The sequence below is a fragment of the Antennarius striatus genome, chromosome 16, assembly GCF_040054535.1.
Source record: "Antennarius striatus isolate MH-2024 chromosome 16, ASM4005453v1, whole genome shotgun sequence".
NCBI classification, from domain to species: Eukaryota; Metazoa; Chordata; class Actinopteri; order Lophiiformes; family Antennariidae; genus Antennarius; species Antennarius striatus.
In genome coordinates this window covers 3,798,889-3,813,373 of record NC_090791.1, presented here as the reverse complement: position 1 = coordinate 3,813,373, position 14,485 = coordinate 3,798,889, and the positions used below count along the sequence as shown (strand labels likewise).

General features: G+C 49.0%; 1 protein-coding gene across 4 annotated transcripts; it reads right to left on the bottom strand.

Annotated features, from left to right (window-relative positions):
• Positions 1-109: 109 nt before the first annotated feature.
• Positions 110-13,301, bottom strand: LOC137609728 (disintegrin and metalloproteinase domain-containing protein 11-like). 4 transcript variants are annotated; one of them, XM_068336966.1, is made up of 26 exons: positions 12,764-13,301; positions 12,043-12,200; positions 9,802-9,878; positions 9,660-9,726; positions 8,262-8,344; positions 8,118-8,181; positions 7,938-7,995; positions 7,604-7,785; positions 7,097-7,168; positions 6,689-6,855; positions 6,520-6,604; positions 6,347-6,437; positions 6,201-6,252; positions 5,367-5,466; positions 5,105-5,176; positions 4,880-4,972; positions 4,666-4,746; positions 4,537-4,587; positions 4,393-4,456; positions 4,208-4,313; positions 4,003-4,122; positions 3,748-3,916; positions 3,513-3,624; positions 3,057-3,147; positions 2,028-2,045; positions 1,706-1,865 (listed from the first exon to the last, which is right to left on the bottom strand). In XM_068336966.1, the coding sequence occupies exons 1-26, from the start codon at positions 12,822-12,824 to the stop codon at positions 1,850-1,852; spliced, it is 2,310 nt and encodes a 769-aa protein (XP_068193067.1). In that variant the 5' UTR covers positions 12,825-13,301; the 3' UTR covers positions 1,706-1,849. The 4 variants fall into 4 exon arrangements, with proteins under 4 accessions (XP_068193065.1, XP_068193066.1, XP_068193067.1 ...); XM_068336964.1 differs by lacking the exon at positions 3,057-3,147 and having other exon boundaries at positions 110-1,865; XM_068336967.1 differs by lacking the exon at positions 2,028-2,045.
• Between the last annotated feature and the right edge of the window lie 1,184 nt (positions 13,302-14,485).

Here is a 14,485-nt window from a genome sequence, read left to right as displayed (position 1 = left end):
TAATTCACATTTAAAGAGATAATAATTTAAATTAGCGGTCAGGATTGAACAAAAGAATGACTCAAATTTCTACAAAATGGACCGAGGAAACCAAAACCAAGACGTGAGACCGGTTGTGAATTTCATCTTTTATTGTCCTTCCCCTTCAGTTCAACTACAAGCCTTAATTCAATTGTCTTAGTTTTCAATTCAAAAAAAAGATAAGTGTCTAAAAATATGGGATAAGATGCATCTCATTGTCTGTTTTTTTTTTAACCCTTTAATTCGACCCTAACAGATTGTACCGTCTTCATACGTATTGGAACGCCAGTAGTGCAAAGCTCTATAGAACCTCATCCACACGTTTTACCTCCAGACAAACCGCCTCTAGGACCCCAGGCTGGATTTCATTCATTTTAATTTACAGTGGTGGTGGTGGTGGTGGGGGGGCTATAAACAAAATGTACAAAAGTTTCTCGATATTTCTGCGATCGAGTGTAAAGACAGACTCGAGGCAGCTAGCTTCGCCGCTGCGCCGCGCTGATGGCGGGAGACGTAGCTCCGTTATTTTAACATAGCTTTTTATTAATTTTATTTTTTTAAATAAATCTTCATACGGTGCATTTTTTAACATTCACTATATCTTTTTGAACGTATTTACAAACAGGTGTGCATTCACTTAGCATTGGTGCTCGTCGGGTTCACAACATTAAAAAAATGTGGGTTTTTACCAGCGAACGCCGCTTTGGAATTTAAATCTCAATGGGACGACTTGGTAAAAATTAAACGGGATAAAATAAGGTTACCATGGCAGCAGAGCACAACAGTTTGTAGAAATATGAAACTCTAGAGGTAAAATCCGTCCTATCTGCCTGTGACAGGAGGAGCGTTAAGGTCGACACGGACGCTAACACCGATGTAAACACGCTTTACATTCTTCCTCTCTTTAAAAACTTTGTACATTCATTCGTGAACAGACGCGCAAATTAAACGTTCTAAGTGTACAAACTTTGGGCCTGAAAATGGTGAACACACACACACACACACTCACACAGATTTTGTGTGGAATGTATATGAGTCAGTTTATGGTTTGAAAACACTAAGTTTCGGTCTTTGCTGTTTCAAAGTTCAAAATGATCCCAAAACCTTTAGCTTCTCTTTTTCTTTTTTTTTTGTACCTGAAAACTTTTTGGGGCGGGGTCAGGCGATAACGAACATAACGCCGGTTTTCCATTCGGGGGGGGGGGGCTCGGCTACTGGCTGATTTCCGAGCTTTTGTGATCTTTTCATCCGTTACTTGTGCTCTCTTTGGAAAACACGCCACCGATGGTCCGACGGACGATTTCTCCGCAGTTCCTTCCGTGATGCCAAACGTTATCGTCCCCTTTCACGCACCCGGTAGAGGCCAAGGAACGCCCTCAAGTAGGTCCTCCTCCCAGAGCAAAGGAAAATGTTGCGCTCCGTTCGTTTAATATGATCTCTGTGCCGATTGGTCCGACATTTATCCGCGGATTCAGTTTGTTCTTTTTTGTGCAGGCAGGCAAAGTCTCACATTCGAACTGGAGGAAGATCCCGGCGTCCCAGCAGGGGGCGCCAACGACCCAGACTCAGTCCTCAACTTGCGGACGGCGCGATGGGGAGGAGCTCCGCAAGGATGATGGGCGACAGGTTGGGGGGAGGAACGGATGGGTGCATGGAGGAGACGATTATCGGAAGAGGACTGGAGAAAATCCGGGATAGGAGTGGAAGACTTATTTTTCTTTTTTCTCTCTTTTTTTGTGTTCCCCTCTTCTCCGATGTGAAAACGACACAGTGCGAGGAGGAAGACAGGAGTAGACAGGACACAGACAGAAAAAAAGAGACGGACGTCTTATCCTCCACCGGATCTGAAAGAGGAGTGGAAACAGAGGATGTTAGCGGAGAGAAAGACGAAGACGGGTGTGAAGACAAAAGACGAACAACCACTCACGCACACAATCACACCTGCAAAGAAATTGGAACCGGTTAATCCAACGGAAGTGCATGTTTTTTAGAATTTGACATCATACCTTCCTCTTCGAATGTTCCTGCATCCCGTGAGCAAAAATCAGAAGACAAAATGTCAAAGCAACATCGACGACAGCGGGGGGGGGGGAGAAAAATGACAAACAAGACGAACGACTGAAGCTGAATTTAAAAGATAACGAACCAACAACAGCATAATAAATAAAAACATTGGGTTAGATTAGGTTACCATGGTAACAGGGATTGCAGTTAGTGTTTAACTGCAAAAAAGGAATGTTTAATTTTGATCAATAATAGGCCTTCAAGAACAAAAACGTGAATTCAAGAGTCCTTCGATCCGTTGGTTCATCTCTGAAATCTTTTTTTTTTTTTTGTCAGTAAAATCACAGCGATGACATCACATGCAGCAGATCCACAGCCGTCACGGCGACGACCCTCTCAGCCCCCAAAAAGGTCTGACAAGGTCCGACACCAAAGAGCCCCCCCCCACCCCCCCTCAGTCCAACACAGAAACTTACCTCTGGCCCTAAAAGGACTGAGGACGGACGTTAAGTTTGGTTTGTTTGACTCAAACCGCGTTAGAGGTGTGGACAGTCCTTTTAGGTCAGGGTGTGAGGAGAGAAAACAAAAGCAAGCATGCAGAGGTTGAGCAGCGCAGCAGAGGCCTTTCAGCAAAAAAGGCTTTTTTTTAGGGTTGGGGTGCAGCTAAACTGGAGGTGGGGGTGGGGGCGGTGTAGGCATCTGAAAGCATGAATGATTCCTGGCAGATTAACGTCTCGGTCTTGATGGGCTCCTAGAGGGAGGGGTGAGGGGTGAGGGGTGGGGTGAAGGTGCAGGATGAAGGTCGATGGTAATTCTTGATTTGATTTAAAAACAACAACAACACTGGATTTGCTGGGGGGGGGCGTTTTAATGCTAAGAGAAGTTCGAGCATCAGCGCGGTGGATCTCTCGACTCCCCTGGAAGTTGCATACAAAGTGGCGAGTTGGGGGGTGGGGGGGGAGCTGGGCCGGGGGCGGGGTTCCCTTTAGGTAGAAGCAGACAGGTACACAAAGGCATGCCAGAACTCTTACTTAAATCCCCATCCTGTTCCCCCTAGGACTATAGCTGCCAGGAGAATAGCACCTGCGATGGACCCTATTATGATATTGGTGCCACTGGGACCTGCGCAGAGGGAGGGGGGGGTGCGGAGGAGGAGGAGGAAGGGGCAGAAACAAAACAACACCACTAAAAAACACACGTCAGAGGACAGCATCAACACTACGACATCAACTAGAGACAGAGAGAGAGAGAGAGGGGCATGATGGGAAGAAACCTGAGAGACAAGACAGAGATGGAGGAAGAGGAGGAAACCAAGTGGAGGTGGGAGGATGGGCGGGTGAGCGAGGGGGAGGTCAGGGGGACACGTTGGAGATGAGCTACAGCTGATGATGAGTAGAGACTATGAGGTAGGGGGGAGAAGGGAGGGGATGAGAGGCAGACAGACGACGGGTATTGGGGTAGGGGTGGGGGGGGGGGTTGCTATGGACCTTTCTTCTCCGGGCCCGTCTGGACCGTGGGTTCTGGGATGGGGTCGAACACGCTGCAGTCCTTCCCCGTGTAGTCCCGGTCGCAGATGCACTTCACCTCGTTGCTGCACGTCTGCAGGAGAGAAGGTGGGAAACGAAAGGAGGGGTGAACACCCACCAGGGCGTGGATGGATCTACCAAACCCATGACAACGGATGTTGACTTCCAGAGAGCTAAGGAGGGTTTTTTTTTTTACCCCGTGGTCGGAGCAGATGCGTCCAAAGTTGGATCCCGAGCAGGCGCTGAGGTTGAAGGCGGCCACCGGGAGGCAGCGTCGCTCCAGACACATCATGTTGGGCCCACAGGGGGTGCCGTCCTCCACGTAGCCCAAGTCGGACCCGTCCTCCAGCAGAGCGTGGCCTCCTCTGAGCGAAGCAGCGGAACATGTCAAGAAACAAACCCAACGTGTACAAGAGGGGTGTTCCCGTGTTGGTATTACCCCCCCCTCTACCTGCAATCCAGGTACTTGTTCTGGTGGTAGAGGGTGAAGCTGGTCACCTCGCCCTGCAGGTCTCCGAACTTTGGCTTCACCGTCACGTTGGCGCAGAACAGGAAGCCGCACAAAACATCCCTGAACAGGAAAAAATACAAAATCACCAAAGACTCCGTTTGCTCTGGCTGCATCCTTCAAACACGGTCGGGTCGGTCTAACTCACGGCTTGTTGCACTGCAGCCAACCTTTGCCTTCGGGGCCGGGGCCACAGTTGCCTTTCTCCGTCCCCTCGGCGTTCAGCTTCTCGTAGCAAAACCTGTCGGCTGAACCTGGCGACGGAGGAAGGGGTAAACCCAGTTTAGCCGACACGCCTCGGACACGCCACCTTCAGATGTGTTCTACACTTACTGTAACCCCAAAGGCCCCGACACTGTCCGTCACGAGTGCGGCATCGCCCGCCGTAGCAGCGACCCTGAAGACGGGAGGTCGACAGGTCAGACCGGACTCGACCGCAGACGAGAAAACGAGCCGTGGACACAAAGCGGCGCCTACCTGACTGCTGTCGCACATGTAGCCGTCCAGCTTGTGGACGTTGTGAGGACACTAAGAGAAGACGACATACAGGATGTAGTGGGTTCTCTGCTTGAGCTGAAAGGTGATGTTTTTTCCTCTAGTCTCTACCTGGCTGGAGTCTCCGGTGCAGGTTTCTGGGATGTCACAGTCGTTGACGGCGTCCCGACAAACCACGCCTCTCAGCTCGTACTGAAAAAGGCCAAATGGGTAGACTCAGGCTCTTAGATGCGCCTTATAGTACGAAAAATGTGGTCCAATAATAGGATGATAACTGGCATGGTTTTGGTTTTCACTGAACTTTCGAGAGTCCTCATACACTGACCTTGCAGCCGCTGCAGCAGAGTCCATTACTGCACATGGCATCATGGGTAAGCGTGCACTTTTTACAACACGCCCCTCCGCTACGGGCGCACTCCTGCATCCGGAGATATGGAAAAACAAAAAAAGAAGAAGAAAAAAAAAAAGCGCACCTTCAGCAAACGTCCCGCCCACCTGCAGCAGGTTTAAAGAGCCGGCTGTCGGGCTCCACGCCCGTCTGGACACTCACCACCTGGGATCCACAGTCGCACTCTTCCCCTGGCTCCACGAAGCCGTTCCCACACTCCGGAGGATCCAACAGCTGAGCCAAACAGAGGGGAAGCGTATATGAGCACATGTGGAACAGATGGGCCGGACCAGAACTTATCTAGAGCAGGAAAATTAAAAATACTCTCCAGGTCGCCCGCGGCAGAATTACGCGCTCGGATGGAAACGAGACAATCAACGCGGCGGCTCAAGACGCTCGTCCTGCATCACCAGCTGGCGCTCACCTTGTTGGGCTTGTTGAAGAGACAGCTCCCGCCCCCCTGGAGCAAGAACTGGATGTACTCGTCGACGCTGCAGCGAGAAAACTTTCTGGGCAGATAGTATCTGTGTGAGAGACGGCGACAGATCAGAAGTGAAACGATAGAATGTCTCTCATCCAACAGCCTTTCCTCTCATTCCTGCTTCCAGGGGTTTAATTGTTTGCCTAATTTAGGCAAACGAATGGAACGAATCGTGGCTCAGAGGGAGGGTGACGGCAAAGTCATTCTGTCTATCTCCTGAAAGAAAGACTTTTTTTTAAACTTTTTTTTTTAATGTGTGTTCATTTACAAAATGATTCCACCCCCTGAGGTTTATTAGCTTTATTGATTAAACGTGTCGCTCATCAGCTGTTTGCAGGAACCCAATCAGAGAGCAGTTTAAACGTTGTTCTTCCAAAATGGAACGCAAAACACAACTTTTACTGATGACTGATGAATTATTCAACCGCTTAATGACGAGCGTCTCATATAGTTTGTAGGGCGTTCCTAAGGCCGATGGGACACCGGTGTTCCCCAGGAATATATGGCTGGACTTTGAGGTCGGATTGGGAATGAGATGATCCAGAAGCTCCATCTTAATTTAATCTCTCCATAGATGAACATCCCCAAAACTCCTGGGTCTTATCTTGACGGCTTTGAGCTCCTGGAGATGATTTTACTTGTGTTTTTCTTGGATTATGTGCAGAACTCAAATGTAAATTAAGCATTTTAGATGTTTAATTCATTTTTTTTTTTTTTTTTTACGTTAAATGTGACTGTTTGCCTGTAAGAGCTGAACAACTGAACGTGGATCTTTACCCGGTGTCTTCCATGATGCAGCCCAGCCAGTTATCTGGACACCTGCAGTCTCCTGTGAAGGGAAAAGTAATCCCATGACCTTCAGGATTCAACTGAGTAGATTCCTCTACCTGCCCCCCCCCCCTTCCCTCTGTGTTATCTTGTACCTGCAGAATTGCGAGCGTTGTTCCACCTCATGCCGATATTCTGGCCGAGACTCTGACATAAGGTGATCGCCATGGCACCCACGTTCCCATACTGGAAGCAAGGAAACAAGGAAGTAAGTAAGTAAGGCCTTACTGTAGGTGAAATAAATCATGCCGTTCCAGATTTTCCTCACCTCATTTATGCCTCCCCCCCTCGTCGAGGAGCACACCCCTCCTGTGTACGCCGTCCCGCTACGGCTGCTGTGAAATGTTCGCCCTCTGCGATGCAAAAAAAAAAGACGTCATCATTAAAGAATTCTAACATCAAACCAACGTTTCATCTATTTTTTGCTTCTCTCTCACGAGAAAAGATGGACGACGTCGCTCGGCTCTCTGATGTTGTCCTTCCTGTACTTCATGAAGTTCTGCAGCGTTATCAATGGGTCCTCCATGACTGGCATCATATTTTTAGAGGTCCAGGTCTCCATGGCAACCAGCACGATCCTTGTGTTCAGTTGTTCCTTGTAGATCTGGGGAACCAAAAAAAAAACAAAAAAACAACAACAACCATCAGTGGATGGATTTGTTGGCGTGACAACCGGGCTGTGAATGGAGAACTGTGCGCTCTGTGGTATAAATGTGGTAACACACACATGCATGCATGCACACACACACACACACACACACACACACACACACACACACACATTCTGGAAAAGTGTGTGTGCAGAGTTTAGGAGCTTGAGCGTTTTAATCCTGCAAAGATCTCACCGCATCGGCCATGTTGACCACCGCTTTGGCAAAGTTCTTGGTTTGGCTGCTGGAACGACGCAGCTGTACAAACTGTGGAGACACGCAGATGGTTAAGACGTGCACACACACACACACACACACACACACACACACACACACACACACAGACATTCACACACACACATTTAAAGATCTTGACTTCAATTATTCATGAAAAGGAACCTTCCAATCATTTTATTTGGATGATATTTTACATTGAGTAAATACTGAACCCTGAATCTGCCTCTTCACACATCTGAATCAGACGCCAGAGAGCCAATAATTCATTACCAAAAAAAACCCCCAAAAAACCGATGGATGTATAAACAGCTTGGGTAGATATTATTTGAAGGCAGAACTTGAGATGATTAAAAATATAAATCACATTCATTCAAAAGCACAGTTTCTGTAATTTAGGAGGTAAAAAACGTCTGAGATGTATTTTTAACATCTTTCATAAAAGCATCCAGCCGCTCCTCCGCTCACCATATCATTGTCATTGACCACCATCAGCTCAACGTATTTGGTCTCAGTCTGGACGGAGGGTTTACGAACGAATCTCTTGGATCGCCTCAGCGATCGCCCGGACACCTGTTGTCTGGTTAGGTCCGGTCTGTCGTCATCGCTGTCACCTCCTCTGCCCTCCCACCCGCCGTCCCCGGTGCAGTCTGGACAGGCGGGGAAGTAAAGCCACAGGAAGTTCACACACTTTTCCTTTTCTTTTGTTTTTCTTAAAATGGTACGTTTCTATTTCAGTTTCAACCCAAACGTTCCGGTGAGTCACGGAGGAAGCCTGAAACTCTCAGACGGCGTTCTGTACCTGGGCAGTGTGGAGACAGTCTGATGTCAGGCATCCTGCGGATTAAGTGAGCGCCGTCCTGTAACAGAAATGACGACATTAGACATGTTACACACATATATATACAGTATATACATATATACTGTATATATATATATATCAATAAACCCTCAACAGATAGCATTGATCACCATCACTCACCTGATCGCTCCCGTTGTGAAGGGGTTCGATCCCGTAGGAGAAGAACCCGTCGGAGAACACGCCGCTGAGACAGACCGTAGAGTTAGCATCCCTTCTGCTTCTTAAATGTGTTTTCGTGAATAAAGCTCGGGCGGTTTGGCTCACCACAGGCCGCGGCAGGTGGAGACAGCCGCCCAGGACTGCGGTACCCCTCTTAGGTTTCCCTGGTAGTAGCAGTGCTCCCCTCCCTGTGGACGCCACGCAACCTCTGGTGACACGCTTCAGGCCTCCTGGGCGCACTTTCATACACCATCAGGAATCACGGTCGACCCCCCCCCCCCCCACACACACACTCCCGCCCTCCAAACCCTGCCAGCTTTCCACCACTTTCACCGCATTGACCTACTTGCATCCTCCTGCTCCACCGCCTCCACGCAGGTGGAGGTGGGCCCTCGACGAATCTCTGGAATAAATCAACGCTCGCTTTGCCAACAGGTTTAGAAGCGTGAATGTAAAATTAAAAAAAAACAACCACAGGTAGGAAACACAACAGGAAGTGAGCAGTGATCTTTAAAACGCCGTGAAGTCAACCTCAGAAATGGTCGCACCGCCTCCTGAGGTCAGTGACGAAGCCATTTGTTGGGAATGGGTAAACTTTGGGGGGTGTCTGGTTGGATTAAAAGTTCTGTGGGCGACGTGCCGCCTTGAACGCATCACACCTGTCATGTCCTGCGGTAGTGTCACATGACCCGCATCCAGCTGAGAGACAATCTGGCCTGACGACAGGTTTCCATCCCGGCACTCTCTCCTCCGCCAATCCCAGAACAAACACCCCCACCCCCCCGTCCGGCCGGCCTTTGGCGTGGACATCTTGCTCCTCATGTTCCCTCCTCCTCCTCCTCCTCCTCCTCCTCCTCCTCCTCCTCTTCAGCACCGGTCTTTCCTCTCTCCCTCTTTTCATTCTCTTCTCTGCCAAGAACTTAATGACAGCGCTGAGCTAACTGGTCGCTATGGAAACAGGCTTGCCATTGGTCGGGAGGACTGAAGGGAGTTTGGAACGATTGTGGGTGGGGACAAGGAGCTCAGGCCGGGTGGGTGGGTGTCTGCTCTGAGAGAGGAAGGATGGAGAGGGGGGGCGGGGGTCTGTCACCCTAATTCCTGTTAACTCTTCGTGTATTAATTTATTTTTCAGGTTGACGTTTGACATCACAAGCGTCCTTTATTCCCTGACTGTTTATTTCTGACTGTTTATTCCCTGACTGTTTATTCCCTGACTGTTTATTCCCTGACTGTTTATTCCCTGACTGTTTATTCCCTAACCATTGGAGGACCCGTGCAGACAGATGCGCAATGCGCTCAATCCACATCCCGGAAATAGATGAAACAGCAGGTTGAGGTCAATGAGGAAAAAAAATGTCAAAGTCACATCTAAAACGATCAGCTTGAAAAGGGAATAAAAGAACGTGACGTTCTGCTTCTAACACCAGAAACATCACGACGACTTCTGGTGATTTTAATTTTGCGCGCCAAATAAAGTCCCCCTTCCCAAGATCCCAGTCTTACCACTGAACGCGAGGGTCGGCCATCCTGGTTAAAGTGTCGTTCCACGTATCCCGAAGACAGGAGGTGGCTGCAAAGAGAGAGGAGACACCTCAGACACATGGAGAGGGATGAGGATGAGGATGAGGGTGAAGATGATACCGACTGGTTCAGCTCCAGGTCCAGGGTGAAGGTGCGTCCGAAGGCGTCCACTTGGAAACAGCTCTGGGCCAAATGGACGGGCTGAATATGGATGAGAGGGAATAAAATCAACCCCACGCAGTAACCCAGCTGACAGCTGATGAATTAACGCGCGCAAAAACAATCGCGGTTGAGTGCGGAGCGATTTCTGTCCCATGAATAATTCAGCGGGAATCGATAGAGAGTTTGGCTGAATTATAGTGACGGATCAAGACTCCGCCGGCTGCCAGGGAAAAGGGTTTTTTTTTACGAGCCTGGATGGGAGTTTCGTGGAGGAGATGGATGGGGGAGCGCGATAATAAAAGGAGGAGAAATCTTTAATGTGATGCCGCGTCAAGACGTCCTGATGAACAGCTGACAGAGGTGAGGGAGGGGGGGTTGAGGGATGTGAGGGAGATAAGCTGCAGATTCAGCTCCTTTGCGCCAGAGAGGCTTGATTCAGTCTGGAGGAACCAGTGAATCACCGGGATTTTACAACAACATGCATCACCATCCAGGAATCACTCCCTCCAGAATGGAAGACGCATTTCTTACTATCCTGAACACACACTTTCCTCTCCCGTTAGAGCGCAATTAAATCCTCATAACTGTCTGGAAAAGTAGCTGAATAAACACAAAGTTTTTGAAAATACAAGCAGCATCCGACCGATTCACCACAATCCTCCTCGCAGGTTTCCCACCGGGGTTCCAGCCGAGGCCGGAAAAGACGGCAGAGGGATAGGTGTGAAACAAAACGCATCCGTCCGTCTGTGAATGAATCTCAAACACGGAACACGAGGAGGTGTGAAATGAGGAGATTCGTTCCTGCGTAAAAAATAAAAAAATAAAAAAAATAGAGTCGTGCGTAAACTCATAGACACCTCGCGTTTAAGACGCGTTTTCCCCCTCATTTGATGCTTAAAAGGGGAAACTAATCGATCTAATTTCTCGTCATCGACATGTTAGGAATCTGATTGACTGGGATCAATCAGGATGTGTCAATCCACTGAGATGTTTTTCATCTTCTGATTATGACGCGTCAGATTCTGACAGGCGTCTTGTCTGTGCATTTAAAAAAAAAAAAAACAAGTGTCGCAGCTGCCACAACAACAAACCCTAGAATGAGGAATCCTTTTACATAAAACAGCTGCTCGAGTCAACCTGGTGCCAAAAAAATAAAAAAAAATCAAAAAAAATCATCATTTTCTAAATGAATTACAGAAAATAAAAATATTTTGACGCCTTTTTTTTTTTTTTTTGTGGTGCGGCTCTGACAGACGGTGTTGCGCGTTAACGTCTGCGTACGCGTCACCACCTCTTATTCAACGCGCTTCAGCCTTGAAGAGCCTCTGGAATAAAGATGATGAAAAAAAACTGCTGACTCAACTTCCTTCAGTGAAGCATGACGTGGCAGAAAAAAAATAAAAATTAAAAAAAAAATAAAGCTCATCTCCTCCTGAATTTAGGACGTCCCGAATTTTAAGCATCTCGGATCTTTCGCAAAAAAACGACGCGCAACGGGGTAAATGAAACTTCCTGCCCTTGTGTGACGTCATAATGCATTTATAGATCACATATTGATCACATATCAGTCCCGAGTCTTGAAACACGTGACTCTTTTGTGCGTAAAGAGCGTAATTACCCTTCTTTCATAGCAGCTAAATGAACTACATCATATCAGCATGATGGGTGGGTGGAGGGGCGTTGGATGTGTGTGTGTGTGTGTGTGTGTGTGTGTGTGTGTGTGTGTGTGTGTGTGTGTGTGTGTGTGTGTGTGTGTGTGTTGCACTCAAGCCTCTTGGACCGTGCTGCACTTCTCACACAGGGATGTTTCATAATTAATGGGGATGTACTTGAACACATCACTGAATAATGAAGAAGTTTTGGGCTCAGCTCCGCATCAGGATGATCCGGCACGAAGGTTTGGTCCTCCTGGAGGAGGAGGAGGAGGAGGAGGAGGAGGAGCAGAGCTTCGTGACGCGCAGGTGAGGACCACTCCAAACCGGGACGCGGCTACTTCAGCATCAGGAGGGTTTTTAATGTTGGAGCCTCGATTCCAAACCAAACTGGGTCAGAACCACCAGGGGCAGCAGCAGCAGAACCCCACTCCACCGGGGTTTAGTGTGCGCATCCCTCACCCCCCCCCCCCCGTAGAACAAAGCGACCCATAAATAAAATTCAGGGCAGGAGGGTGTAAATGTCACACAGGGTGGAGGTCCTGACTCACCGAGGCGTCCCCGCTGTGGTTCTTCACCCTGGTATCCAGGCGGTTATGAAGCATTTCCTCCTCCGACTCGATCTGCCGCACCAGCCGCTTCGGATGGGTGACCTCGGTGTTGGTGTCCCCCCAGTCCCACGGGCTTCCATCCTGCCTCCTGTCGTCACCTGTGCAGGGCAGAAACGAAGGGAAGGGGGGGGGGGGCAACACCTGAGATGCAAAGCCACGGTTCGCTGACCCGATTTAAGCAGCTCCCCCTGAGGGATATTCGTGACAAAGAGTAAGTTTGGATTTGGGAAAATAACGAATGCATGAGGCTGTGAGTTATTAGACCGATCCGACCTGAAGGCCTGTGCAGCATCAGAACGTCAGCAGTCAAGATGTCACATTGATGGGTTTTCATCACTTTTGTCTTCATTGGATAAAATACGGCGGAATGGTTTTATTGGTGCGTTGGATGGGGGCAACGGGGCTGCATGAGATGGAAAAATGTGTTGATGCAGCAAATCCACCGCATCAGAGGGGGGGGGGGGGGTGAGAGAGGCCGATGGGCTGCACGGCACCGGAGATCCCGCGTAAAACCCGAGCAGCACCGGAGGTTAGAAATGTGCAGGTGCGAAGGGGGGGGGGGTCTGTGGCTGCAAGGGGAAAGTAAAAGGGGTTCTCCCCCACACACACACACTACTACCCCACCACCCCACCCACCCTCCACTGCTCCTCTCTCTCTTACCTGAGACTGCAAGCCTCTCGCCCACTGCAGCAAAGACCATGAAGCACCACAGCGCCCGCATGATCTTCACATATTCCCCCGGATTATAACATCGAGAGCCGCCAAAAAAATAAAAAATAAAAAAAAATAAAAAAACAAAAGACGTCACGACCCTGGACGTGGACCAAGAAACCCAGAAAACCAACCCACGACAGGAACGATGTCGAAGTGGAATCTACACATCTGACGACGCGCGTCCTCTCATCTCCGGCCGACGATCGGCGCACCGGGACGATGGAGAACGGATCATTCCCACGGGCCTGAGGCGGTGACGATCGATCCGGGATCGGTGACGGATCGGTGAGGAAATATTGAGGATCGGGGGGGGGCGCGCGGCGGACGCATAGCTCCGCCAGGCTCGCGCGGATGCGTGCGGACGCGGATCTGCGGTATGCGGAAACGAAAGGATGGGGAAGTGACGAGAAACGCGTTGGGTCTGCGGTGAGGAGGACACGTGGGACCGTGGGACCCTCCCTCATCCCGAGCACTCCCCCCCCCACCACCACCACCACCATCATCGCCGTTGCCATGCAGCTCTCTCTCTCTCTCTCTCTCTCTCTGCGCAGGGGAGAGGATGATGATGATGATGATGCCGTGGACCAGAACCGAAAAGGGGGGCCAGGAAAGAGGATTTGGGTGGAAACACTTCAGTCACTATTGTCTGGGTGTGTGTGTGTGTGTGTGGGGGGGGGGGGGTGTGGATGGATGTTTAAATACATAATGAGACCAAACGCCAATATAAATAAACTTACAATATACATCATTTTAAAGTTTACTAGTCCAGTGATTGGTTTAGGGAAGAAATGCAAGCAGGAAACAGAACGTTTCCATGCTTTATTGAAAAAATTAAATACTGAGAAATGTTTGCAAATTTGTTTGTGATTTGACTTTTAGTTGCTTGGATTTTCCAGATTCAAGCCATAAAAAGATAAAGAGATTTAACATGATAAAAATGTGTTTTATAAAGGATCTAGACTCTGTTTAGAGGTGCTAGAGACGTCCCCAAACTTTAGAGGGGGTCAGGAGTCTGAATCGGTGGTTTGGAGCCCAGTGTGGTCCATCATAAATCAGCCAATCAGAACGAAGATCACAGATTCAGGTTTGGCCTGATGCTCATCCCTGTGACCATGTTGGGTTAGCGCTTTGATGCTGCTAACTCTCCACACAACACACCCCGCTAATGGAGGCCAGCAGAACCACCTCTGAATATTTCATCTCGGCCCTTGGAGACTAACAGGGATCAAGAGGATTTGGGGGTGGTGGTGGGATGATGGGGGGGGGGGGGGGGGCAGCATCAAGGGCCAGGTATGCACTCCACTGGCCCTTCTCCATAAAAACAGGAGTGCTCAGTCGGTTCAGTATTCCAGGCAGCAGAGACTGAGCTGAAAACAAGCAACGCATAAAAATAACTACTTTGATTCACTAGTGTCTCTGTTTACACCAGCAGCTGCCAAAAAAAAAAAAAAAAAAATTTCTCCTGAGATGATTCATCCTGAGACGGAACCTGGAATTAAAGGTTTCCCGTCTGGTCCGTCTCTGTTCTCCTTCCAGCTCCACTTTAATCCTACATTTAAATTTTAAGAGAGATAATAACAGCAGAGAACAAACGAGTCGAATGATAAAACAAATGAGGCGAGTGTTCACTCAGCCAAATGTCAAAGTCATTGTGTGTGTGTGTGTGTG

Bases quoted from the DNA above. Each gene is read 5' to 3' on its own strand.
- LOC137609728 (XM_068336964.1), bottom strand. From the start codon at position 12,824: ATGCGGGCGCTGTGGTGCTTCATGGTCTTTGCTGCAGTGGGCGAGAGG. The intron at 6,438-6,519 runs GTGAGGAAAATC...CCTTGCTTCCAG, and splicing joins GGGGGGGAGGCATAAATGAG to TATGGGAACGTGGGTGCCAT. The intron at 4,747-4,879 runs GTCAGTGTATGA...GGCCTTTTTCAG, and splicing joins TCTGCTGCAGCGGCTGCAAG to TACGAGCTGAGAGGCGTGGT.